General features: G+C 34.2%; 5 protein-coding genes across 12 annotated transcripts in view; 2 read left to right on the top strand and 3 right to left on the bottom strand.

Annotated features, from left to right (window-relative positions):
- Window positions 1–1,069: 1,069 nt before the first annotated feature.
- Window positions 1,070–4,523, bottom strand: LOC106155892 (uncharacterized). The gene is made up of 4 exons (XM_013530920.2): window positions 3,880–4,523; window positions 3,406–3,554; window positions 2,875–2,999; window positions 1,070–2,539 (listed from the first exon to the last, which is right to left on the bottom strand). The coding sequence occupies exons 1-4, from the start codon at window positions 4,463–4,465 to the stop codon at window positions 2,452–2,454; spliced, it is 948 nt and encodes a 315-aa protein (XP_013386374.2). The 5' UTR covers window positions 4,466–4,523; the 3' UTR covers window positions 1,070–2,451.
- A 231-nt stretch (window positions 4,524–4,754) lies between these two features.
- LOC106155906 (BTB/POZ domain-containing protein KCTD7) lies at window positions 4,755–7,446 on the top strand. The gene is made up of 3 exons (XM_013530935.3): window positions 4,755–4,949; window positions 5,167–7,141; window positions 7,189–7,446. Exons 1-2 carry the CDS (start codon window positions 4,782–4,784, stop codon window positions 5,845–5,847), a joined length of 849 nt encoding a protein of 282 aa, XP_013386389.1. The 5' UTR covers window positions 4,755–4,781; the 3' UTR covers window positions 5,848–7,141; window positions 7,189–7,446.
- Window positions 7,435–10,152, bottom strand: LOC106155905 (proline-rich protein PRCC). 2 transcript variants are annotated; one of them, XM_087000796.1, is made up of 4 exons: window positions 9,894–10,152; window positions 9,383–9,625; window positions 8,340–9,036; window positions 7,435–8,212 (listed from the first exon to the last, which is right to left on the bottom strand). In XM_087000796.1, the coding sequence occupies exons 1-4, from the start codon at window positions 10,075–10,077 to the stop codon at window positions 7,930–7,932; spliced, it is 1,407 nt and encodes a 468-aa protein (XP_086856922.1). In that variant the 5' UTR covers window positions 10,078–10,152; the 3' UTR covers window positions 7,435–7,929. The 2 variants fall into 2 exon arrangements, with proteins under 2 accessions (XP_086856922.1, XP_013386388.2); XM_013530934.3 differs by having other exon boundaries at window positions 9,900–10,147.
- Window positions 10,153–10,201: 49 nt separating this feature from the next.
- LOC106155898 (cytosolic arginine sensor for mTORC1 subunit 2) lies at window positions 10,202–24,241 on the top strand. 4 transcript variants are annotated; one of them, XM_087000800.1, is made up of 10 exons: window positions 10,202–10,536; window positions 15,516–15,633; window positions 18,339–18,409; window positions 18,952–19,142; window positions 20,246–20,378; window positions 20,601–20,745; window positions 21,012–21,107; window positions 21,675–21,757; window positions 21,949–22,043; window positions 22,297–24,241. In XM_087000800.1, exons 2-10 carry the CDS (start codon window positions 15,524–15,526, stop codon window positions 22,378–22,380), a joined length of 1,008 nt encoding a protein of 335 aa, XP_086856926.1. In that variant the 5' UTR covers window positions 10,202–10,536; window positions 15,516–15,523; the 3' UTR covers window positions 22,381–24,241. The 4 variants fall into 4 exon arrangements, with proteins under 4 accessions (XP_086856926.1, XP_086856925.1, XP_086856923.1 ...); XM_087000799.1 differs by lacking the exon at window positions 10,202–10,536 and adding an exon at window positions 12,317–12,335; XM_087000797.1 differs by lacking the exon at window positions 10,202–10,536 and adding an exon at window positions 13,057–13,201.
- Window positions 24,242–24,324: 83 nt separating this feature from the next.
- LOC106155907 (unconventional myosin-XVIIIa) overlaps window positions 24,325–27,945 on the bottom strand; it is a 58,796-nt gene continuing 55,175 nt past the window's right edge. For 3 of the 4 annotated variants that reach the window (XM_087000792.1, XM_087000793.1, XM_087000795.1), the window contains 3 exons: window positions 27,681–27,814; window positions 27,235–27,414; window positions 24,325–25,720 (listed from right to left, as the gene is read on the bottom strand). In XM_087000792.1, the coding sequence (XP_086856918.1) occupies window positions 25,528–25,720; window positions 27,235–27,414; window positions 27,681–27,814 (507 nt within the window). In that variant the 3' untranslated portion in view covers window positions 24,325–25,527. The remainder of the gene's footprint in view (window positions 25,721–27,234; window positions 27,415–27,680; window positions 27,815–27,945) is intronic. The other variant, XM_087000794.1, reaches the window with a different exon arrangement.

Raw genomic sequence — 27,945 nt, 5'->3', positions numbered from 1 at the left:
CAATACATACACATATCGTATTCTTAATGGCAGATGCAAGTATATATATATATATATATATATATATATATATATATATATATATATATATAGAGAGAGAGAGAGAGAGAGAGAGAGAGAGAGAGAGAGAGAGACAAAGAATATATTCCTTTAATATCAGGCCCAAATAAAAACAGTTCATCAAACAAATTATCATTATAAAGTTCGGTCTTTGAATCTTTTTTGTTCAAGCTCTTTATCAGGCTCTACTACAAGACAATATAAAACAAGCACTGAATAGATCCCCTCAATATGTATTTGGACAGAAAAAAAATGCAGAAAAACTGCATTTTTTATTTGGAAAAGTGAGAAGAATGAAGCGAGTAAAAATGATTTCCTCATAATTAGGGTCGGGTTGCACACATTATCTACCTCATTAATTTTGGCCTTAGGGTAAATTTTCTGCCTGTTCCCCTTGGAAAAACAAACAAACAAACAAACAAACAAACAAACAAAAAAAAAAAAAAACATCTGCCAAGGCAGCTTAATTTTTAAAATAAATATTTGAATAATTAATTAGCACACTTCTCATTATTAGTTTATTATGACAGAAAACTGGTTGACGAAAATTGAGTTAATTAAATTAACTAATTAATTAGCTCCATTCCCATAATTAATTAATCAATTAATCAACACTTAAATCTAGCCCATTTTGACCTATCTTGAAAATTTCATAAAAATCCCTCCATAACTTTTTTCAAATGTTACAAACAGACTCAATTTATTAACCAATTATTGGAATACCACGAAAACTTAATTGTTTGTTACTTGGTCCCCAAGCGACAGTACTGAATATTTCATCAAAATCTGTCTTCATCCATTTATATAGTTTTAAACAGAGAGACAGACAGACAGACAAACGGAGCAAAAAACATTACCTCCTTGGCAAAGGAAATAAAACTGCAGATATGAAGCATTTTTTTACTTTCTTTTTAGGCTATTTGTTGCAGGCCTGTAATAATATTACCCCATGTGAATCTGACTGGGCTTTGGAAGTGATTAACTGATACTGATGAATAAAAAAAAAGAATACTTGAAGTTACATTTTATTGTCCTTAAACATGATAAAACAAAAACAAAAATTAAAATTAAAAAAAAATCCTTCAAAGTGATAGTTTTAACTAAACACTGTATGAGGTATAGTACATCTCTGTGATAAACAGATAAAACTGAGATGATTACATTATCAATTATTGCACAGAGATAATAAGGAATGATGGATATGTAATATTTTAAATAGAGAGTTTTAAAACCATGGAGTAACAAAGAAATTACACAAATATCATATTACATATTATGACCCTGGTCATTTTTGTACACTTCTTAAAAATACAAATATGGTATATCTCATTCAAATTTACACAAAATTAAAAAAAATTGTACTAACACATTGTCTACATGATTTTATGACATTTTGATTATTTTTCATCTGTTCAAAAATGATAAGAAAAACTATACAGTACAAGACATTAACATGGTTATATCTAAATGTACTAAAAACATACTTACACATTGTCTACATGATTCAGTGACAATTTTTGATTAATTTTTACCTTATAAAATGAAAATTCAGAAAAACTATGCAGTATCAGACATTAACATGGTTATATCTAAATGCTGTATGAAGGAACACAAATGTAAAAACAACACCCTTAAACAGCATTAAAAGTGAACATTCACAAATGCTGATATTGTTAAAGGTACACTCTATCATTTTGAAAATCCCCCAAATGCTTATTTTTGTCATCCGCAGCTTCTTATTAAACCTAATATACACCTTAAAAATGATTTAACCCCTTAAATAATTTTTTCTGGAGCTCACCTGATATTGATACATGTATGTATCCATCATTAAGAAGATGGTCGCTGGTAATAATGACAGGCCCGTCATTTAAAACTAAATCATCCTTTATAAATTTACTTAAAGAACAAATTCAAGTGTAGAGAAGGATAGATAAATGATAAGTGAGTATGAGAAATTTGCTTTTTTCCCCTGAAAAAATCCATTTTGGTGGGTAAAATCCCATGGAGTTGCCCTTTAATCTTAACATCAAAACTACTCCATGACTGAATTAACAAAAAATATCAAAACAGGAAACAATCACAGCCAAAATTAGGTCATAATAACATCTAATTTCACAAAATATTCATTAAGGAAAATATCTCTGGAAAAAGTCCAATATCAAATACAACCCTGTCTCTTGGTCACAATAGTGAATCTGTCACTTACAAAATTATTTTTACAACAAAATTGTCGTAAATTAAAGAGAACAACCATATATCAAAATCATTAGATTCATAATTAATGCATCATGATTTATGCTTTTCCACTGAATCATATTTCATCACAAAAGATATAATTTGAGACCTCATTTTTTACCCTTTCTATGGTACTCCATCTGACTGCTAGTGTTACATCCCATCTAAATTCTTTTTCAATTTTTCTTGTTCCACCTGTCCAAATCCAATGCATTCCAAGTAGCTTTGAACAGAACCATACCTAAAAAAAAGTTTATCTATCAACATTTCATTGTATATTCTATTTTGTAAGATACATTTTCAAAAAACAAACAATTAAAACTAGCACTGTTTTCAACAACAGCTTCCACAGGCCCGTAGCCAGCAATTTCAAAAGGGGGGTTCTTTTTCTGAAAAAGTGGACCTTTTTCCATGAAAACTTCATGAACATAGATCAAATTTTACCCCGAGTGTACCTTTTCCCCACTAAAAGGGGCGGTTCTTTTGAACCCCCTGAACCCCCCCTGGCTACGGGCTTGTTCCATCAAACACAAAAGAACACCTTAAGAACAACTATTTCTAGACTTGCACACTCACTCTCTATCAATGTAATCCAGTAATCCTTCCATGGTTTCAACGTCAGACTTCAGAAACTGTTCACTCATATGAAATTTCTTTACTACTTCATCATGGCATCTAGAATGCACTGGCCTTAGCTCTGCCTGTAATTTAACAGACAATCATGTCTATGATGTTCATAAATCAATCAAAAAAATGAAATTTAACAAGAATTTATACTTCTGTCTTTAACTTTAAAAATATTTAAATATTTATTTTTTTTTATTTACTATGATACAAGCCATGACTGAAAATGAGATACAACCCTGCTTTTAAGAATTTGGCTTCATTAATATTGTGATCTCTTGAAAAAATAGCTACATTGGTTATATACCACATACTGGAGTTAATATAGTCAGTGCCTATTCAAGTCTTCAAAATGTTATATTATAAGACCAAACTAGGTATGTTATATGGTAGTGTGAGCAGTGCATGACACTGTTTTCAAGAGTGGCATTAAATTTCATACTGTACTAACAGTGCACACATAATTTGAAACCACCACAATACCTCAGAGAGAGCATAATCCCTAGCAATGTGTTCCCTCGATGCTCCTACACATGACAAGACAAGGGCAGTTAAAATGCCTGTTCTGTCTTTTCCATGGGCACAGTTAATGACAGCTGGGAGGTTCCCTTCAGTAGCAAGAAGCTTGAGAGCTGAAAAGGCAACATATAGTGATGTATGAAAGTGAAAAATGTGTGGTGCAATAAATATAAAGTTTAATGATCTGTAAATGCTGACTAATACTAAATGCCTGTACTTATTCTCATAGTCTAGTGTATCTGACTTCAGCTGACAACACAACTACAAAACACATAACATTAAGGCACTGAATGTCACATGAAACAGCCAATGTATGTACTGTACAGAGGGGTAAGCTTGGGGCTCTTTATTTCCTACCCCTCAAATGTAACATTAGTTTTATAAAAGGGCCTCACCTCCTACTAGTATTTTGCATATGTTAATGAATGAATTTCTTACCTGCACATATACTAGGTTGGCTCATTTCAATCATGTCTATGTACTGCTCTAAAAGCCCTCCAACATTCAATACGTTTCTGGCAAATAAACGGATGAAGTGTTTGTAGTTTGTGTGGAATATCACGTCTATGACCAAAAGCAGAATGCCGTATAACTTAATATACCATGTCGCTCGGTTGAATATTGTCCAAATATAATTCCAATTATAGAAGTTGATAAAATAGTGTTTTCTGCTCTGTTCAGTAGAGGTGTTCGCGTTGCTGGGACACGCTGTCGTTTTAAATGCCTTCACTTTAACGGCGTCTGAAGGCTTATTTCCTAAAAATCCTGGTAGAAGCACCTTCAAGGGTTTATAGATGCGATCTAAGTGCTTGTCGCCAGTTGCCTTCAGGTACTCGGAACGGGACCGCAAGTCAACTATGCTTTGGATACCCATTTCTTTCATCTTATCTACCTCAGATTCTGTCATGAAATCTGGTCTTGAAGACCTATACAGTGTACCTGGTCCATCTGTTTGGTTGCCATGCTTCTTGGGATCATTTAGAATCGGATAAACTTGACGGAAATTATGGGCGAACTGGTACATCTTTCACTTCCTACTTTCACATTTACCGGAAGTTTTATGTGCAGTCAGCTGTTAGGAGAAAAAGGTGAAAATATATTGCAGCAGCTGATTGGTTTAAATGGGCATTTGAAACACGACGAACCCAAATATGCAATATGTTATAAAATAATTTTTCACAAATATCTGCTTCAAATAATGATCATCACTTATAAAAATTAAAAAATATTTTTTTTTATCATATGGCAAAATCAGAGCAATATTGAGGTTTTAAAATGTGGTAAGCATTTACTATATATACTTTTAAATATGTGGTAAGTCATGATTAAAATTTGTCAATATGGCAGCAGACGAGGTTCAAGAATTTTTTCCATCGGCAAACTTAAGCCTGCTGTCACTTTCAGAGATCGCTGGTGAAAAACAAGCATCATATATACACAGTAACCAAAAAGTGCAAAAGAGCACAGGCGATGCTGAAGTGCTCGAGCCTAGCGATGAGAAGGAAAAGGTGAAGATAGCCACGCACAATCATTAGCTACAGTAGCTGAAGTAACTCGCAAGAACAAAGACGCCAGTCTGGAAGTGAAACTGTATTGCTTACTAATAATTTTTTTCTTTTTTAAGATTTTTGAAGATTAATTGAGACTTTGTTCATGATGCATAATTTTTTTCAACATTTGTACATTTAAGCTCAGATAATGATATATTTTACATTTAATTTCCAGTTTCCTCGAATCGTTCCACTAAATGTTGGCGGAATTCATTTCATGACTCGTCTCTCCACTCTAACTAAATACAGTGATTCCATGCTTGCAGCCATGTTTAGTGGCAGACACCATATTGACAAAGACAAAGATGGCAACTATTTCATAGACAGCAATGGAAGATACTTTGGATATATTTTAGAATACCTACGTCATGGGACTTTGGCTCCTAAAGATGTAGCAGAGTATGTGTACAAAGAGGCAATGTACTATGGCTTATATGACCTGATGGAGCAGCTGACCACCACCCCCAGGGTGTCCAAACTCTTGGTCAGTGAGGCACACAGGGCACAGTTTCCAAATTACTTTGAGGTGAAGCAGAGGACAATAAAAACTGCTGTAGAAAATGCCACTGTGTTGAATAAAGCAGGGGAAGTGATTATTTATGCCTTTAGAAAAGAATTTGTACCCAAAGCACCAAACTTTAACACTAATCACAACTGTGTGGCAGACCAGGCTCATATCAATGTGGGGCCGTGGGAAGCTCTGGCAGATGAAGAGACCTTTATACGTTGTTTGGAAAATGATCTTGTTGAAGATGGCTTTAATGTGATGCGTCATGAAGCCAAAAGAAGATGCAAATATTATTATGGACAGAATTGTCAGAAATGTATTTACAGAATACAAATTGTGTTTTCATAGTGAATACAAGGCAATGATTAGTTAAAAGTGAAATTAAAATTGTGTATGCTTATTCTGATGGCGACTGCTCTTATCATTTAAGTACAATCATTGTTATTTACATAAAGTACATTCATCATTGCAAATATATGACAGTACTACCCCAGTATGTTCATATGTGTAAAATCTTTCATCCACAACATCTTGATTAAATTTCATTTTCATTAATTGCATGATAACAGATTTTCATCAATTGAAAGACGTTTCTGCATTTCTTGTCAGATTGTTTCAGTTTGTAACTGACATTTCCTCTTGCAGCATGTCATCTTTTCAGCAGTTTTCAGTTGCCTTATGATCATATTTGCCATATTTTTAAGTATTGTGCAATCTAAAAGTAAAATAATGACTGGTAAATTGGGTGTCAGCCAAATTTCAAAGTAAGATCTGTATCATTAATCTTAAAATTTCATGTATTTGAAATGAAGTTAAATTTAAGGTTGTAGGAATTTGGTAATGTGCAATCTATTACAACACCAAGTCTGTTTCAAGGACAGTCCCGGTTGCTCTCATTTGATAAACTGTAGCTTCTGTATAATTTAAGGGACATTTTGGTGCTGGAGATGGTGAGATGCATGGAGAATTGAGTTAAGCAATGTTTATAAGCTTACGTATTTCATTGTACCAAACACGAGCCTTTTTGACAAATTCAGAAAGGAACAATGTTCATATTTAATATTCAAGATGAACTTATATTATGGTGAAAATGCAAATGTAATCTTTATGAGAAGCTGCACCTTTTGAGTTTATTCATTAAGTTTTTGGGCCAAATTGCACAAAGAATCCAAGTACACAAAGTTTCTGGGGCAATCTTTTGGTTCTATTTAAGCGCAGTAAATCCTTTAAGATTCTGGATAAAACAACCGACAATTTAGTAAGAGTTACTCAATATTTCAAGTTACAGATTTTGAGTAAGGTGATGTGTTTTAAGGAGTGAAAAAAGAAAAAAAATGTGTAGCACAATTGAGATAAATAATGTAAGGTGAGGAGTTATGGAGTCGGCTTCAATTAGTATATACTTACGAAGTTACGGTGTTTGGAAAAAACTGGTGACAAAATTTGCAAGAAGTAATTGTAACTCTATCCAGGGTTCAAGATTCAAGATTTCCTCAAATTTACATTCCTTGAACCATTCTATTGGCTTGTAATGGAATGGTGTGGTTGCTGTCCTTTTGTTTTTGGGGTTTCATCCAATTTGAACATTCCTTTTTTCCATCCTTGTTTTTCACCAAGAAACAAGATCTTTTCAAGACTGTTAGTGCCATCTAAGATCTAATAAACGGTAAATGGTATATTAGATCTTAGGTGCCATATTGGGTGTGGATATAATTGTCTGCATATGCAGTCCACGTTTGTTTGTGGACTTGATTTGTTTGTAAAATGCTAGTCTTAATTATTTTGACCAAAACATTCAAGTTTTATTTAAACACTTCAACTGGTCATCAGTTTTAAGTGTAAAACATGGCCATTTCCATTAAATGCAGTGGATTTGAAAATTAAAGAATTACATTGTGTAACGATTTGGTAAAAATTATAAATAAAATAAATATGTATCAAACTAAATAGTGTTTTATTTGAGTGTTTGATTTGTTAAGGACATAACAAAATACATATGATTAGCATGCTACTTAATAATAGTCTATCTAACATTGGTTCATTCTAATAAATACTTTAATATTTTCCACTAGATTTATACAAATGGTAACTCTTCATGTGACATTCACTCCGTTCCTTCTGCTGAATATGCTGTAAGTATCAGCTTTAACAAATCCAAACCAGCTATTTTTCAGTTGTTCTTGTCATTTCAGCAACCCATTCTATGTGCCACAATACATCGCCATTGGGCCTCACAGAATTTAAATTCCCATTTAAACTGATTCAGTACACAATTTGTTTCTGGAACATATGCACTGAATCACTGCTTTTAAATTGTATTGAGTTTGGCAGTGACAAAACCCATAATAACAGGATTGTTGCCAGAGTCCACATCTGGATCCACTCCTCAACCAAACCTTTGTTTATAACGAAAACAAAAATTAAATCCTGCTAGAATCCATATTTGGATTGTGTCTGTTTCTTTGTCATTCTATTCTGTGACCATTCATTCTTCAACTCCAGTTCCCTCTCCTTGGCCTGGAATGCTAGGTAGGTGATCTGGTGCTTCTTTCTCTGCTGGCTGGTGGGCATAGAGCCATCTTTCTTCTTGTGAGACTGATAAGGTACTTCTGCTGACAGGGTTTTTGTATACTCCATAGGGTCCAAGACATCATCAGCATTGGCATCTATGATCTGGATCTCCTCTTTGCCTCGTTTTTTCTTTCCTTGAATTCTGAAATTAAGATCAAATTGGTAGCTTTAATTTTTTCCCTGATCAATGTGTAAAACCTTAATCAGCTGAACACAATTACCTAAATGCTAAAACTTATTCTTAGATCATAACTGTGAAAATAACTTACTTTAGGAACTCTTGATCTTGCATCAGTTGGTTAACTTCTTCTTGTTGATAGTATGAAGCACCTCCCTGCTCATAACCCCCATAATATGCTGTACTATTATTATAGTCCACACCCTGAGAGTCATAGTAAGCTTCATTACTGCCATAGTCTATACCCTTTGCTCCATGCTCATCAGATGTCCCAGGAGTAATGTAACCTCCAGAAGCTGTCTCAGTGCCTGTGTAGCCTCCTCCATAAGCCATTTCAGTTTTGTAATCAAATCTGGGACCACTCAATGGCTCCTCTGTGGTTGATGTTTCATTGTTTGTATTTAAAGTAGTTCCTGTAGAACTAAGTGCTTTAGCTACTGCATCTGGTAATTTTTGTTTTAATACGCTACTTGTAGTCCTTTCCTTTGGAACAGACACTGGTGGCACAGTACTATTTGTTTCAATTGTGTCTTTCTCTTTGTCAGCAAATGAGAAAAAGCTGCTTCCACCAGTGACGTCATTGCCCTCCTCATCTTCATCACTGTCAACATCTACTAGTTTGTTTCTACTTGCTACCCCACTTGTCTGCTTCACACTGACTGGAAGTTTAGGAACTGGAGGTTTTGGTGCAGGTTTCTGGGTAAGGGTGTGTGGAACCAAAGGACGCGTTGTTTGCTTTGTCACAGCATTTTTCGGGGCAGGTAGTACAGCAAACAAGCCACACTTCCCTTAAATGATAAAATGATTATGAAGATTTTAAAATAAATCTGTTATCAAGTAATAGACCAAAATGTAAAAAAAAAAACTGAGAAAAAAAAGAGACATTTAATGTTTGACTAAGAAAACGAAAATCCAATGGGTAAACATTTCACATATGAAAGACTGTCATAAAAGCAAGCAAATTAATATGAACACTTTTAAATATACAAAAAAATACACAAACACATACAAAAGTTACATAAATGCATAAAGATAAAGATGTAAGGCACACAGAAAAGATCTAAAGGAAATTGTCTGACAGAATAACTTGCAGCCCAGCACATCACTGTAAGCAAGAACAAGCATATAACAAACCTGCTGCAGGCTTTATTTTCTTGGGTGCAGGTTCATCTTCCTCATCTGAGTCAACTGATGTCAGATTCGGTATGGCAATTTTGACTTTCTGTCTCTCTTTCGCCTTTTTTGGCTGTGGTAAATTCAGGCCTCCTTTGTGAAGAACTGGTGCTGGGAGATTCATGCTAGAATTGGGTAGCACTTCATCTTCTTCTGTGTATTCAGTTGGGGCTTGCTGTCTACTGGACTTAGGAGGAGGTAAGCCTGGAAGTGAACGGATTTATACTGGAACATTAACTTTATTTGGATGTGAATGATATGAACTTGAAGCAACTTCTGAAGAATCTTGATTATAGTTCCACTGAGAGTTTCAAACCAGTTAATAAAACATTATTTGAATATACTCTGTGCCTAACACTTCAAGTTATCCTAACCGGGATTTCCCTTCTAAAATGAACTTTTATCGAAAAAATAGGCAAATTTCTCATATTTTAATTATTGCCGCTTGATCTTCAATGTACTGAACATGTACCTGTACCTGCTAACAAACTAGTCGTTGGGACACTGCCGTTGTTGTTGCTACTGGCAAGGAAAGAGGGCTCTAATCGGCTTTGCAAAGCCTTATTATCCTGCTTCAAAGCTTCATCTTTTGCCTCTATTATCTCCTCGTTGTCGCTTTCCTCGCTATCGCTGTTTCCATATGATACAAGTGACATTGTTAAACTCGTCTTTCTGAGTCTCACACTGATCTCACACGGAAGTTGATCCTATTTCGTTGCGGTGTGCAGAAAATACCACATTTTGATTGGTCTAAAATCAATACCGTGACCTAAGAACCTTGACCCATTATTCGTGCAGAAGAGCTCGAAACAAAATGCTTAGAACAGTCACAAATAGGTTACTCTAATCGTGAAAGTTGGTGTTTGGGGTAGCTTATCAGCGTAGCGTTCCTTTGCATTGATCGGGTATATCGACCAAGGGCTAGTTGAATTCTTTTTTCGTGGAAGATAAGGAGTGTTTGATACATTCTATTCATGAGTTAGCTGATTCAGCATCCAGCGGAAAACAGCTGATTGTGTTGGTAAACCGACTCCATAGCGCGACTGATTGTCAGTCAGCCGGCCTGCTAGCGGAGGAAAAAATCGGGCGACTTTGACAGAAAGAATCTTCAAAATGTAAGTTGAATTGTTTTTTTGGGAAAATAAAGAATTTATTTTTAATGCTGACAAATGAACGAAGAATGATAGAGTCAACACAGTGATAAATTTGATGATAAAACTAATTAAATATGCCTGGGCTTGCTTTTGACTAACTTAAAATGAAACCATGTTGACTAGTCAGTTACATGATACAGGTCAAATACCTGAGCAGGTGTTTTTGTTTGTTTTATAATGTGGCTTATTATTGTGCTATATGTATTTTAGCGTGTTGTTTATCATAGAAAGCTCAAACCTGACTCCTGGCAAATATGCCTGATTGAATAAGAAAGTCTTCAGCTTGGAGGGGGGTCAACGTAGCAACAGCATGCCACTAAGTCTGAATGCTCAGCCTCTAGTTCTTCTATTAAAGCTTTTTCTATATTAGCAGATGTGTTGGAATTGTATTTAAATTTAAATAGGTGTGCTAGAGGTACCAGTAGAATATTAAGACCATGTCTTTCAGATAACATTGTTAATACCATGCTGTTCCAGGTGTAGATAGAGGTAGTTTATTGTCTTTTGGTTTAAAATTCTTAGAAGATGAGGCAAGCTGAATATTATCTGCAGTGATGGTAAACTTGGTTTATTTTTTGTGCCCAAGTCAAAATATTCTACATTTTAAATTCTGCATTCACTAAGCAAATCCTTTATTCACAGATTGTACCTGAGTTTTTAATGTATATGAGTATATTTATTGTATATGAGTTTTTAATGGTTCATTTGAAAATCCTGTAGATTTGATCAACATTTTTTCACCATCCATTTTATTTGTAATCTGTCTCTGTAACATCATTCAAACTAAGTTGTTTTATTCAGCAGAAGAAAATCACTGATACTATTTCAGAAATAGTATTCACAAGAGTAGTAACTTAAAACTGGTGCAATTGTAAAGTAGTGTATATTGTGAATATTCTGCAGATCAGACTTTTAGATTACTGCATCTGATTAAGTGAATTGTTATTTTTTAAGCCAAGGGGGTTTATATGTTGTAGATGTTATCTTCTACTTCTTTTTGCTTTTTTAAATGAGCAGTTTCTGCCACAGGTTCTCTTAGGCCCTGACCTTATGCTTGTTTAAGTCCCAGTGTGCATGGGCTGCAAGACATGGGTGTTTTAAATAGAAAATTGTATTTAATACTCACAGTAGATAGGTAAAATTCATATAAATTTCTCTGCCAAGAGGTAAAGGTTATTTAGATCTGTTGTTATGTATTTTTTTACGTATTTACTTTTTGTTGTTAACAACTAGTGAAATGATGTGTTTATAACAAACAAACAAACAAAAAAAGTGCTGTGATCTCAACCCAACACGTACTAAATGGTATGAGGATGTCTCCATTACTTTATATATACCGAGGTCTTTCACCTGTGGTTTCTTTACCTTTGATATACATAACATTAAACTCTCAGTAAAAGAAAGCAGGCAAAGTTTTATGTAACATCTGACATAGATCTGTTGAGGGGTTATAGACCCTAGCAATTGTCATGAGTTCTGTCTATGTACCCTAATATTTCAGCTCAATTGAAGTATAAATCAAATTCCTGGGCCAGTTGCATAACTGACTGGACAGTTCATTTACATCAGCTGCCCAGGTCTTTATTGTTTTACTGACCAGCTAGGCATTGTGAAGGGTCGGTCAGATGCAGAAGTCTGACCACAGTGTAAGTTGATGAATTAAATGCAATAAAGTTAGTTGGTCAATAGTTATTTGCAGAGAGGTGTACTTCCACAATGAGTGCAGATATCCAGGGGTGCCATGTGGGCTCCTATATCAGGTATGCATACTTTGTACCTGGACTGGTCACTAAAGGCATAGATCACCTATAGGGGCTGCCTCTATCTATAGGACCAACTCCAGCGGGCCACTTAAACAATTTAACCCAACACCAGGGTGGTAAAAAACAATATATTCCACATGTCCAGTTTGACTCTTTAATGCTATAAGAGAAATTAATCTCAACTGTTAACAGTTTATTCAGCAACAGGTTTTTGTTTAATTTTTATTGATTTGAAAAATACCAATATGAATAGACTGAAATGCTTGTTGATTAATTATTTTCTTAAAATTATTTTCTTTGTGAAACATTTGACATCAGTGGAGATCTTGTCAAAACAATAAAAAAAACTTTCAAAAAAAAATGTAACATTTGGAAAGTCCATTGCAAAATGATGTTAAGAAATGTTGGTATGTATCATATCTATATGCAATTTTTTATTTCATGTGCTTTTGGTAGAAAATGATTCTTATTCAATGTGTTAAACGGTATTCTTTTTCTTTTTCTTTTAGAATACATGAAAAACTCTGCTGATAATGTAACATCAGTAGAATGAAAAAGACCATGGCAATCTCTCTCTCTCTTTCTCTCTCTCTTTCTCAATTGGGCAATATTTTTGGTGCAAGGGTTAAAGCAGCTGTTTTACCCATTGAGATAAAAATGGGTATATAGCAAAGCATTCACAGTCCACCTGAATGTAATCAAGTTCTCATTGTATTTCATACCTTTCCATTTCGCCATTACTGATCAGATCATGATGTCAAGTAGGGGAAGTGGAGGAAGTCTTTCCTTTCCTCAACCTGATTTTGAAACATGCTTTATCAGACCACATTGTGCCTTAAGCTTTTCTTCCCGTTTTGGAAATGGTGAGTCTTGTCATTTTCCTATTAGAAAGGTGTCACATTTGTCTATGACAGTTGTAAATTTGATATGGAGGACATAGAAAAAGATAATACCCTGAAGCCACTCTTTATTTTAACTTATTAATGCTACTACTGAGATATGCCCTTTACTACACTTGTGACAAGGCAAGTGAAAATCCAGGCATCTGTATGCTGATGAATATGAAAATTATTTTGTTGCTAACAGAACAAGTGGTCTTTTCTAATCCTGATGTTCAGCAAGAAATAGCTCAGAAGTATTTGCAGTCTTATGTGTGCTGCTATATAAGTAGGTTGATTTTTAATATTGTTGCACATCAACCTAATTATTATTTTATTTTAATTCAGAAAAGAGAAATTGATAAGAGAAAAATTAATTTTTATCACTGAATTGGGTGAATCTGTTAAGACATAGGGGTTTGGAAGGGTATGTCAATAAAAACTATCAAACTATACTTACTGAAATTATATTGTTGTAACACAACAAGTTACTTCAACATATTCTTAACTAAAAAGAAAGGCACCTAGATTTTCAGTGCTGTAAGCTATAACATTGGTAGCTCTGATATTTTTCTGATTTACCTATGATGCAAGATATGGAAATCAAAAGTTGGAATTTGTTTCTGTGACTGTGACGAATATTAATGTTGATTTATTATTATTTTTATCAAGCATAGTAAATTATGTTTTCAGCTTTTGTTGGTCTATTATTTACAACCTAACAAAAGAAAATGTGGGTGGATTATAGTAAAATTTCAAGATAGGTTAGAAATGGCCTTACTTAGAATGTAGTGGAGTTTGGTGTTGAACTTTTAATTACTTTATGATTCATTGAGAATTGGGGTGCCTTGACAGAGCTCTGAGCCTGCAGTGCTTTTCAAGTTTTTTATATTATTAATTGTTCAGATGGCATCGTAACATGCAAATTTGGTAGTTGGAGGGGGAGTGGTATTGCTGATCCAATTCACTTTGAATAGAAAAAAAAAGATAAAAGTAGAAAGAGGTGTTTTGTCTGTTGTCCAAATAGACATTGAATAACAAAGTGATCCGTCAACAAAGCCGAGTGGGCTGAGGAAGTGGGGAAATGTCTCCAGTGAGCGGCAGTGTAAAATTAATGTGTGTCAAGAGTTCACTTTACAAACAGGAAAGCTCCATAGTCTGCAGTTCTAAATGATATCCATACAAACTGTTGTCCACCCATGGAAATAATAGATTGAAGTTGTGTCATGGCTTGGTTAGAAAGAAAGGTGTTCAATGTCGTTTGTGAATTTATAATTGGCTGTGGTTGATGAAAATTGTCAAATGTTTGAAAATAAATTCATTGCCAAGGTGCAGATTGTTTCGTATGTCAAGCAGCAAGTCTGTGACATGAAATGGGCCGTTCATTTTGTTAATGTGAAGCCTACTACTCTGCATGAGGTATTTAATTGGAAATGGGTGAAGAGAGGCTGTTTGTATGTGTATGTGTGCGTGCATGCGTTTTCCATGATTGTTAAAATTTTTAATTTAAGAAAAATGAGTGAATTTATACTGAGTTTGGGTAGTCATTGGAAAGAGGCCAAGTGAAGACCTTTCACTGTATGTTAGACCTCATTGTGGTTACGTTAATTGATGAAACATTAAAGCAATATTCAAGGCAACAGTCCTTGTTGCATTGTGCTATTGATTTGTCAGTTCAAATCACATAACTCTACTTAAATAAAGCTATTGATTTAGATTTTGTATTGCAGAAAGTGTGAGACTGATTTATTTAACATTTCTGCACAGTCATGCACAGCATATAGAGTTGCAGACTGCTTACTAGTAATCAGACAGAGTGATCTGATAGAAAGTTCATATATATGTATTTTCTGGAGCTAAGATTCAGTTTCTTTAAATATTTCTGTGTTTGACGTTTTTTCTGATACTCCAGGTATACTGTTTTTGTTTATTAATATTATTTCAAGCCACATTTGAAAAAGATGCTGTAAGTTGCTGTTTATTGGGTTGATTTTCAAAGCAGGTGGTCTCCTCATGCAAACAAAGGGTTATCATTAAGGATAAGTAGATTTATGATAATCCACATTTATGAGTCCAAGAAGCATTGGGAATTTAAGAAGAAATGTTGAGTCTCTGTTGAAAGGTCTTGTAGAACCATGATCATGTGTAAATCTATGTTTAAAAAAAGATTCCAGTGCACTCCAAGGTCTTCATAAAGGATTAAAATGATCTCAGGGTACCACTGAAGCCTGATACGAAGCTCACTTCAGGCGACATCTGTACAAGTCATTAAGAAATGTCATTTTCTCTCTGATTTCAGATCATATTATGGAACTTACTGTGTTGGATCACAAACTTCACATTTGTTCCATAGCCAAGCGATCAATACCTGCATTCACCCACTCTCTTATTAAATTATCCCTGCTCAACTTCACTGGGTGAGTATTCTTTTTTTAACTCCATTAAATTTTAAAAGATAATGCTCATCTTGTTATGATTTATCATGCGTGCTGATATGGTCACATGAAAATTGTTTTTGCCAGTAAGTGTTTTGGTGGATTACATGCCTCTTAATCTTTTTGATATGCATGTTTTTTTCATATTCATCTGAAATATATAGGTTTCAATAGTATGTTTCTAAATACAGGGTTAGAAAAAAATACCTCATTCTGGAATCAACATTTTCTTTGAGAGAATGCCTGCAGAGAGAACTGTTGCAGACTGCATTCATCATGTTGATTATATATAACTCACTTCAGTGGAGTACATCTTCAGAGACCCCTCTAGCCCAGTATGTGTCTCTAGACCCCTGCTGATAGCTGGAGGTGAAACTGAAACCAGCGTATTGATAGACATTTCTCTGGTTACATTTACTTATCTATTATCTGTAGCCAGGAGAGATTTAACCTAAGTGGACCCTTGGTAGTTAAGCTCTCAGTACATAGGCTGGGCATGATATGTTTGCATCCTTCAGAATAACAATTGATTTTGTGCTTACCAGCATCTTATGTACTTAGTGCTGAGCTCCCCAAGTGCAGAGATAATGCAAGATGTTTTTTCTGAGTTTCCCCAAGATGGTTTATATTAATGGAGCAACTTTATTTTAAAGGAGGTGCTTGCAAAAAAATGAGTTCTTTTCCTCTTCTGTGCCAAGGTATTATGATATGTAATCTGGATTTTGGTCAAGACATCATAATTTATGAACCATTATGGCCCATAATTTATTTGTTGATAATTTACTATATATAGGCATTCAAGACAAATGAATAGTGATGTATGAATATAGATTAGAACTTGGAACATAGTAGAGCTCAACCTTTACTTCCAGCCTTATTTTATAATTGTACATTTCCTCAAAATTTTGGAAAAAGAAACAAAGTGTAAAAAAGTATTTACAGTCATCCGGCCTCCTCCCCCCTGTCAAAAAATTTTTTTGAAAGAAATTAAGCATATCAACTATTTTTAGTTCTGAAGCATGGAGGGCATATATAGTAGGTGCCGTGGTGTAACGTAGTCTACTTCACGCACCCTGAACTTCAGAGATCAGTTGAAAGCAACCTATACACTATAGCATACCCTTGCCGTTTCTTGTTACTTGAAACAACAGGGGTATATAATGTAGAGTGGTTGCTTGAAATGGCAAGGATTATGCTATAGTTTAGAGGTTTGTTTCAAGCTCTGAAGCTCAGGGTGATTTCGTCACATTCTGATGATATTTTGTTGAGCACCTGCACATTTGGCTGGCGGAAGGACTAAACTGACACATTGTTGTATGACTGTCTGACAGTCTACTTAGATTTCGAAGCTGTTTAAAATAGAACATTGTATTTTGCCAGTCACATAAATGCAGCCTGTGAAATATCCAATATGGCGGCACCCTAAAGAGAAACACGGAGGTTGTTCATACAAATGCAAAGGCCTTTATTTTCTTTAAAAAAAAAAATCTGAAATTCTGATGTATTATTCAGATATGACAAAGACTTTCTATATAGTTAAATTAGAAACCCTGTTTTACAAAAAAATTTAGTCAGCTTTATCTGATGAGACTGTATTTTTCAATGAAAAGTAGCTCTTTTTTTGGGAGGGGGAGGGTGCCCTGAGGATTTGGAGCATTTTTCAAAATTTACCTCCAAAAGTTTGACATTTTGTGCTTTAAACTATCTTTATATACACTTAAAGAACAAATATGTGTGTGCCATATAATAAATGTGGAAAAGTGAATTAATGACATCATTCAAATTATTTCCATAAAAGTTATTTTCCACTCTGAATGAAAGTGGGAGGGTATAACCAGAAAACGGATGAGAACTTTTTGCTGCACGACAGGCTGTATGTTGCACTGTCGTGTGTTGGCGATAAAGATAGATTGAAAATCTACTCTACCAATTCTTCCACCTGCAATGTTGTGAACAAAGCGGTATTGTAAATGTAAAATTCAAGGTACTATTTTTTTGTAATACTGTAAAAACCAATGCATTTTTCTACAATGCGTGTACTTAAAACCCTTCAAAACTGTGTGTTCTACAATTTCATTGCCCAAACTATCTCAGAGCCCTACTTGTCCTTTGGATGGGTACTTTTCTAGTACATCATAAGAGCAACAGGTGTTTTTTGGTGAGTGAGACTTCAAAGAGAAACACATTTCATCAAGGTTAAAAGCAATCTTGCATCTTGTTTTTATAGGACTGTTGTAATTTGTCACTTCAGATCAAACAGCTGTGAGTGTCTTTGACAATTTGAGAGCTGAGGTGGCTCTCTTGTGTTCTGATTCAGCACTGTTCTGTAAAGCCAATTGTAGATCAACTCGGGGATGATGATGGTTTGATTGCAAGTAACTGTCTGTCATGCTAGGGAACTATGTTATCCCTTAGTAAAACACAAGAACAGGTTTTTGAGCTGAGCAGTTAACTGTTTGACTGGGGTCAGTGCCATGAAATGTCGTCCTCATCAAGTTTAAACTAAATCATTATATGTTGAAACAGTCTTGAATGCGCCCAGTGCCTGAGTTATGGTTTATTGTCCAGTATATGGACTGTGAAATGTTCCAGTGTACCTGTCATTGTACTGTTGATAAATCACATTGTTTGTTTTCTAGCCAGACCTGCATACACAATATATATGTTCTCTTTTTTTTTTTTTTCAGCTGCCAGTTTTTTAGTTTCACTGAGACCTGTGATGACTTCACTCTGGTGGTAGATGATGCTGGATATCAGAGTAAATTCAATTTTATTACATAAATATACTCCTTCAGTCACCATGAAGCACACCTTGTTTCATTACATGCCAGCAGCCATTATCACTCTCATTAGCAACATGCAAAGTTTTTAACACAAACCATCTGCAGTTAATCAGTTATTTTTTGCAAGTCCATGAGTCATCATTTTCTATTGTTAGATGTGAAGCAGGTTGTATTCTATTTAGGTTACTTTTCAAAACTTTTTGATGTAAAGTTATGTTAAAGAAATTAGCTTTTGTGTAGAGTTTTTCAACGCTTTTGAAAGGTTTAAGATACCACTTGTTCTTGAATTGAATGAATAACATTCTAGCAACAAAAACACAAAATTTCTTAATCTATTTCTGAATTTACTGTCTGTCAGTGACTAACGAAATACCTGTAATAGATTAAAAAATAGATGTGTAATAATCTTTATAAACTTTAAGAGACTGTTGTATTAAGAAATTGAAAATGGTACACTATTTTTTTCATATCTGTGTTTCCAATTTGCTGTGTAACTAATGGTGATTACTACTTGTAGGTTTGTCAAGCAGTAGAGAGCACATCGAGACAGACGGCAATGTGTGGTTGGCGTTGACTGTGTCATTTGGGCCAGGAACCTCAATGGTTACCATGGGCATCACCAACATTGCCAAATCTCTCATCGTCCCATTGGCTGATGGCAGTGTCCCTATCTACTGTCTGTCTACATATCAGTCAGACTTTATTTTGGTATGTTTGCTTTGTGTGGGTTATTTTTACCTCCATTATATCTGCATATCGATCAGATATGTTATTTATAATTGGTGATGTCACAATGTTTGAGTTTGATAACAGGGTTTTTTATATTGAACGGTGTCATTTGTTTGCATGCTGCATGTTAAATGTGTAGCTTGGCTTTAAATGGGTTATGATGTTATTGGAATGTTTACAAAGAAAGCAATTAGATGGTCTGAAAGTTCTTTACTGATGGAAAGCGGGGTCAGAATTTTTTTTCTTCGCTGTTGATAACAATGAATGGGATTTGCATTGACTTTTAGATTTTGAGAATTCTGTAAAGGTGGCACTTAACAGGATATGTGAATATTATATGTGTGTTTCTATAAAGCATAGTGAGTAGTGCAGGAAGGGACAGCTGTAAGTGTGCTAGGTGAGACATTCAGTGTGTGAAAAAAGGTGTAAATATAATTTAGAATTTTATAGTTTGTCCCCATTGTGGAATTGAAAAGCCTGATTTATATGATGTATACTCTGTGTCTGTCTCAACTCTATTATTTGCAAACAGAACATTGAATTTAGAAAAACTAAAGGAGGCAATTTTTGTATCAGAATAGATTCAATTTTGTGATTGTTCAAAATTGAATTACAAAATATACATGAGAATCCAAGATTTAAAATAACTTTTGAAGTATACTCTCTTTGACTGAAATGAATAGATGATAAGTTTGTTTAGAACAACCTTTTGGTCAGTGTTTATATCCTGACTTTAAATGTAAAGTGATATCAGTAAGTTTTTTTCTGTTGCTGTCAGGGTTCAGCTAGGATTTTGATATAGCTAGTCCAAACTCATTTTTAACTGAGACGAGCTCTTCATGTTTCACATTGTTTAGTAATGAAAATCTGAAAAATAGCAATCTTTAGTTGAAATAAGAGTCCAAAAACAGGTAGACAGTTGCCGGGCTAATGTCAAGAAAAGAAATCCTTTTTTTTTACAATTCATCTGCTTGCTTGCAAAAATGCTTGAGTCTTATTTGTGGCTAAGCAGAGTGTTTCACGCCAGTGAAAACTAATGTTTTATTTGTAACCATTTACTCTTTTTATTTTGCTTTATTTAGGTCAAAGAAAAAGACATAGACAGGGTCATAGAAATTATGTCCAGTAAAGTCCAGATATTTAAACAGGTAGATGGAGAACATGTTCTTGTAGAGAAACCAGAACAAGTCAGTAATCATGAACATGTGGCCAAAGGTAATTCTGCCTATATACACAACAATTATCAGAAAATTTTATTACCATACACATGACAACATTTGATGAAATTAAAACAAATTTTATCTGTAAAAAATGACTATTACACTGAGCATTAAATTAATATTAGGCAAAATATATTGACTTTTTTTATGTCTTACCCTATATGTTCCCTTCAAGGAAAATTTTCTTTCAAAAAAGATTTTTTTTTCTATTTGATAGGAAGTCTTTATCTTTTTCCTACAGATCGACTTATCATCCACAAATTCAAGACACCAAAGAATAGATTTTTGCTCACAAGTATCAATCCTGATAGTTTGCATACAGTTGGAGTGGCTCTCATACAGAATATGTTTTACTCTGAGAGGTTGGTTCACTATATTTATTACAAGCAGAAATCATTCATTTTGTAGAATTCCTTTTCGTTATTGGAAAACTTGAATCTGGTGAAATGGATTAAAACTCCGATGTCTGCATATTATCGATTCTTTCTGGTCTTTTTTTGAGAAAAATCATGAAAGCGTTAAAGGCTCTCACATTGATTTTTGTTTGTAGCAACTTGTAATAAGAACATTGATGGTTTTTCATTTAGCAAGCACCTTGGTGTTATGCCTGATGATTTTGCTCTTTCAGCTGTAATGATCTTATTGAAGACCAGGAAAAGTTTTTCTCCTTCTCTCTGGTTGAAAAAGATGTGTCCATAGTTTTGGATGAACAAACTTTACAAAGGTTAGTAGAATTGCTAATTAACAACAGGCCGATCAGAAAAAGAGGATGCCCCTATCCAACATTTTACGTTTGAGGAAAAATTAACTAATGATTCAGACAATATTATTTCTAAATAACCCTATACATGCCAAAGTTTAACTCCTTTCATTTTAGTGCCATGTTAATTTCAAGTCTTGTTCAATACAGGTTGCACTGCCCTTCCAATTCATAGTAATTATACTAAGTGTAAGTTATCTATCAGCTGAAAGTCACTTTGTGGTCATAAATAAGTCAACAGGAAATTGCCTCCAATGATTTCCCAGTATTCATAATGAAAAGGAAAGAAACCGCCTACAAAGAGCTGTGTCAGCGGATATTGATTTCAGGGGGAAATTGGGATTATTTTACTTATCCAACAAAAAGTTTTAAGTAGAATTGTGAAAAGGTAATTTTAATCATTTATCTTTGTTGTTGTTGTATTTTAGATACTGATGCATAAAATGGAATCTTCTTGTTTTGTAAAGAAATACTTTTATTTGATGGGTTTTAAGACTGACTTTTACAGCTTTTTTAACATTCTATTTTCAGATTTCCACCTAATACATTGTTTATTAATAATGAGTTTTGGAGAATGGTCAAAATAGGTGATATACCAGAAGGTTTGGGATTTGGTAAGTAGAAGTATGTTTTGTTGAGATAGGGTGCTTTACCTTCCCTTTAACCAACACTTCACAAACAAAGCAGAATATTACCTCTTGTAATAAGAATATTTCACATTAATATACTGCCCGCTTTAATATTTAATACATGTGTGAGGCAGCATAGCCCCTGTCCATGTTATTCTGATGTTATTTATTTGCAGATGAATGTGGAATAGCAGCACAGATGTCAGAACCTATAGCTGATGCAAATATCTCAGAATATTATATTAGTACTTACTATTCAGATCAAATGCTGGTAGGTAAATCAGCTTTTTTTAGAGGGAAAAGTGAAAAAGGATTTAATTGTTATGTGCACAATGATGTCATATTTTGTATTTCTTCATTGGGTTTATGCCTAATTTTTATTCCAGAAGTTCTTTAATTTCTTGCATATTTTTTCATTTTAATTTTACTGGACCTTATAACCTATGAGGATGGATTGTTTTGTAATGTTATATGTTATCAAAATAACCTGCAGTCATCAACAGCCCATTTAACCCATATTACAGGTGCCAGAAAACAGACTAGAAGAGGTGCTTGAATTGCTTCATAGTCGACAAGTTCGTGTCGGTGCCGACTTACCTTCAGATTGACTGCCCTCTTCTACTGCGTTACTAGTAATACTGCATTACAGTAGTTATAAACTGTGCACAGTGGAACTCTTGAGGGGTTCACCCTTAAGGGTACTGGTCCTGTGTTTTATGGAACCCACCAATTTATACAAAGCCTTTTTGCATACATTTTGTTTTAAGATTTCTCATTCAGTTGTCATGGCAACAGCAGTTTAAATTTTTTAGAGCAATGATTTTTTAAAATATTTTAAATGAAATGCCGATATTATATGTCTTAAGCGAAAGGTTTTTTTTTTTTTGAAGAGATTGCACCAGATTAAAAGAGTCAGCTATTGCCAGCTGGTGCTAGTAAAATAAACAGAATCTCCTAGTTTTATTTAAAAGGGACAGAAATAATGAACAAAATATACAAACTTTAGTTTCATGATGTTCAGTCTGTAGTGATCTGTTGTATATTGCTTCGTGACAGCTATTTGGTAAGCAATGACACTGTGCAGTGGTGATTTTAATTAAGTTATTCTCGTCACCTCATCAGTGCTACACAAAATACAAAAACCAGCTTCCCATCTTTGCTTATTGCAGATTTGATTGAATAAGCTCACCAAGTTATGTTTCCTGAAATTAAATTACAAGTAACTCAGAAATGTGAAGTCAGAATGGCACCAGCATTACACGTAGGCAGTAGATATGCTATGTGATAATCTGTAGCTGGGAATTGGCACGTGCTGAAAATATAGAAGGCCTCTGCCATCTTTTGATACTATAGGTTATATTTCTGGTTACCAACATAGAACTACAGTATAGATGGCTTCCGTCATCATTTAATAGTAAAGGTTACATTTCTGGTTATCACCAACATAGAACTACACTTTGTGGACAGATTTTAAAAAATCCTCTAGTTGATCATTAGATGAGCTTGTCAAAGATTAGTTAAACAATGAAAAAGGCACATGCATGTGATTCTGTTGGCTAATTCCTCAACTAGCTATGAGAATGTGAAGATGTAGATTTTTTTGGCTAATTTCTTAACTATCTATAAGCCAGGTCAGGGATCTGTTCCATACAAGAACTTGAAACTGTTTGAGTGAACTACTGCAGGTATATTATGAAGTGGGAGAAAATGTTGATCTAAAAATCAGACCCATTTTTTAGAGTTTTTTGGAATGGGTTCCAGTGGTTATGCATGTGCATATCGTCTTCCTAGAGGGATTTTCATTGTGAATGCTTCACCATACCACCACTCTTGGTTTATGTAAGGTTTTTACTGCTAACCTTTGTGTCATAATGTGCTCATTTGAACTCTTTACACTTGCATGATGCTACATAGAAAGTGATCTGGGGCAAATGCTTGCTCAGATTTGCCTCCAAGGAAGACATAGATTACAACAGCATTAAATTTATAAATTACAGAGAAACAATTACAGAATTTCTGTAGTGGAGTTGGGTTTAAAATTAGAGCCTCTGGTTGATTTTCTGGTGTAATTGAAATTAAAAGAATTTTTTTAAATTGTCAATTGACTGGTTTTTCAGTTAAAGATTGTGGAACTTGAGTGAAATAGTGAAGCAATCTTGGCCAATATGATGATTTTGCTCAACAATTTTACAGCAGTATTTGTTTTGAAGGTTGATAAATTGAAATGGATGCCATTTACATCTAGTAAGTGTTGAGTTATATTTGTGTCATTAAATCTGAACCATAAATTATACAAAGTTTGATAACATTGTATTTCCTATATCCTTCCATATACAGCTTAGTAATAGATGTCGTAACAGAATCAAGATCCCCACTTTTAGAAGTATTAGCCATAACTTTTACATATTTATTTTTCAACATTGACATCCAGTACTGAAGATGGAATAAAAATTATAATGTTCACTTCAATGTTGGTTTTGTTTTTGAAATAAGATTTAAGTCTTCAGATTAAATTACAGTCTCGATTCTTACTTTAGGTAGAAAAAAACGCCTTTTTTGTAGTTTATCACATTGAGTTTAATGTAAAATATGCCAAGACTGTACACATCATGCCTTTGGCTAGAATTCATCATCAACAAGAAATACATAATTTCACATAAATATATGATAACAAAAATAAGCAAGCACACGGTAACTACAGTTACTCGTTACTCCAGTGCCATGACACTAGTTTTATAGTTCATATGTAAACTACCCTGTACCTGTTCATCTACATATTGGCATGAAGAAGATGCTATAAACCTAGATAACCTAGACCTAAAGGTGTGGGAGATAGTCCTCCACATCTTCAAAGCGCAATGTTGGCAACAAGAATGAACATGGAAGCTGCCAAGGCTCACGTTGTACACCCTGCCTATTATCTACTCCTAGATGTTCCAAACACTAAATTGTTAATGCAGCCTATTTTAGAGCAACACATGAAAAGTGAGTTGTACGATCACAGAGTATCCAACAGGGAATGGTAGATTTCCATTATAATTCCCTCTAGGAACAATTTAACTTAATATGCAATTATGTGTTATGAGAATTAAATTCAATGTTTGGAGCAAAAGCACCTTTAACAAACTGAAACAGTTGTAACAGCCAAGGCAAGGTTACATTAGAAGGACAATAATTTACAAATTCTACATTGTAATTTTTAAGTATCATTAAATAAACCTTATACATGTATGTAATGACTTGTTTAAAGAGCAATTTATTAGCAATCATATAATAATAATAATTTTATTACACCACCTTTATCTTATGACAGAATTAGACAAAGCCTGAGTTAAACTGCTACTGATGAAAATATCAACCCAACTTCTTAAACCATTAACAATAAGTATAAAATAAAAATTAATGTTGCTGATCAACAAAGCAGTATTGAAGGGAACTGCATTTTAAATAAAACACATTTTTATTGTTGAATGTGTCACATCAACTGTGTTCCACCTATGACCAGGGGAATCTCAGCAAGGGCAACAAATAGCAACCCATTTGTCACATTAAGGCTCCACTGACGGGCCTACTTTCTTTTTTATACTGAGAAGAAAGACCATTCATGGCATGAACCTTTAACAGACAAGCGCTCAGAGCAGTATCAGATCCAATCAACCTTTCAGAAAAAAGTATCTTCTCAAACTATGTGACACTATCCAATAAATATCACTTGTTTCTGAATACTGGCATCACCCTCCCTATGACATGTCATATCACAAAAAATGCCCTTGTTCATAAACTTTAGTCATTTTAGGAGAGTCTGTGGCGCCATCTGTGCCATTGTGTATTGCCGCCATTTTGTCCTGACTGTCCCCATTTGTGCCGTGGTCAACTTCATCTGCTCCCTCGACTATGGAAGGCTCTTCACTGCTAAGTCTTGAGCCTATGTGTCTGGTACGGGGGAACCTAAGGTGGAAAATTATACATAAACACATCACATATAAACATATATGTTTGTCAGGTAAGTGTTCATCTTTCCAGCCATTTTGGACCTACAAGTCTGAAATAGGGAAGGATAAGATATTAATCATATTCTTTATATCTTAATCATGTATTTATATAAATTAATGAACTACTCGGAGCCTGTTCATTTGTGGTTAAAAAATAATTTCTAAGCACCCTTTCTTAGATATTCAAAAATAAACACATGACAAAAACTTCAGGGCATTTTTAATCTTCATGCTTCAATACTTGGATGTCACACAACTAATAAGATCCAAAAATCAAACTCATCATGCTATATGGTAAATAAAATTCAAATATAAATTAATAAAAAGTATTATTATTATTAAATTAAATTAAGTAACTGAAAATGTAAGCGGGAAAGTTATCATTGGACAGATGATATTTGTTGAAATAAATAAATCTGAATATTCAAATAAATTAATATTTTTTTCAGAAAAAAATTCTTAAAGAGTTAAAAAGCATTTCTACAAGTAAAGGGGCATACTGGTTAAAAAGGCTGGATAATTATTTAAACAAAAAAGAAACAGGTCAAACAAATGATTTCAAGAGCCTAAATGGAAAAATAAAAGTTATAAGTGTAAAAGAGCCATTCCATCAAAAGTGGTTCACATTTGGGAGAAATTTGAAAATAACCATATTGGAAAATTTAAAAAAAATTTAACTGATCAAATATTATGGACATAATAATAGCTACGGTCAATTATTAACATAATTAAAATTTTATTTAGTGGTTTTTTGGATTTTTACCTACAACCACTTTAATATGCCCACTAGTTGATGAAAAACTTAACCCCATAGGACCACTTAGTCATGAATAGCTCAAGATGAAAGGGAAAATTCCTTATAATAATATTATTAATAAAAATAGTAAGATTAAACAACACTGAGAATATCTACAGGAAAATAGTGATTGAAGTCTCTTTTTAAAATAAGCAATTTCACTTAAAAGTTCTTTATAAAAAGCATGGAGATTGTAAATAAATAAGTCCCAACCTATACATTTTAGAAGAATAATAAAAACATGAGCGTATCTATATCAGTTAATATAGGAGAAAAGATATCTGTGTGCGTCAACCCTGTGAGGCAAGTGACTGTTTTCTTTCATGGACCTTTAAAATGTTCTAAAAAACCCTCAGCTTCCACACTTTTTTCCTAACCAAGAGATCTTCCATAATACTAAATTATTTGATTTAACCATAAAAGGCTAACTACACCCCTCCCTTCCCCCTTTCCAAAAACAGACATGGCCCAATTTTAGTTTTCTAAACACAAAACCCTATATACAGTCACCACTGCCCAGACTGGCGTACACAGTGAAGTCTACTTACAAACCAAGAAGCCAAAGAGACCACTGCAGTTCTACAGTTGAGATGTGCATGCTGAGGAGTCACAGCAAATCAAAGTGCAGTCAAGGTGCAGTGCACATCTAAAACTGGTAAAACTCACGGCCATACCTACTGTGTCCATCTACATCCGAGCCGTCTGTGCCCGCAGACAGCCTATGAGAGGGCGTGTACTCCAAGCTGCTTATACTACCACTCCCGCTCCGGTTCAGGGGCTGATGGCGGTGGTTCACCAAGAATGTGTCAATGTCTATGGAGGAATCCGAGTCTTCACCATCGTCTTCTCCATCACTAAAATGTGAAATAATCTTTTCATTGAAAAATATCAACTTAGCTTGATCATTAAATTAAATTTTTTACCCTTTTCATGAAACTGAAACCATACCCCACAAAGCTTTTTCAATATCAACAGACTAAACAGACAAAGCATTAACAACTTTTATACAACTCACAGGACACAAGACACAACTGTAGTACGTTATTCACTTGCCATATTACTTAAAACATTCAACAGTAGTGTCTTCCTCACCTGGTACATATATATATCAGTTTCTTACCTGTCTGAGATATCACTGTCACTGTCTATTTCATCTTCTATGGCGGCCTGCAGGTCTGCTATCCTCTTGAAGGCAAGTTTCAGATCAGATTGGTGCTGCTCACTGTCTGCTTCTAAGTTTTCAACTTTCACTTCCTGTAAAATCATTCAAAGTAAATCAATACATAAATTCTTCAGAATCCTCATGGAAATGTCTTCGGTAAAATCATAAGCTCAAACCACCGAGTAAATAAGAAACCAAACCAATTTCAGATTTTTCTTCCATG

The sequence above is a fragment of the Lingula anatina genome, chromosome 1 (genome assembly GCF_051362555.1).
Source record: "Lingula anatina isolate TDL-2025a chromosome 1, LinAna3.0, whole genome shotgun sequence".
In the NCBI taxonomy this organism is placed as follows: Eukaryota; Metazoa; Brachiopoda; class Lingulata; order Lingulida; family Lingulidae; genus Lingula; species Lingula anatina.
The sequence above is the reverse complement of the archived record's forward strand: the minus strand, read 5'-3'. Positions and strand labels throughout refer to the sequence as shown.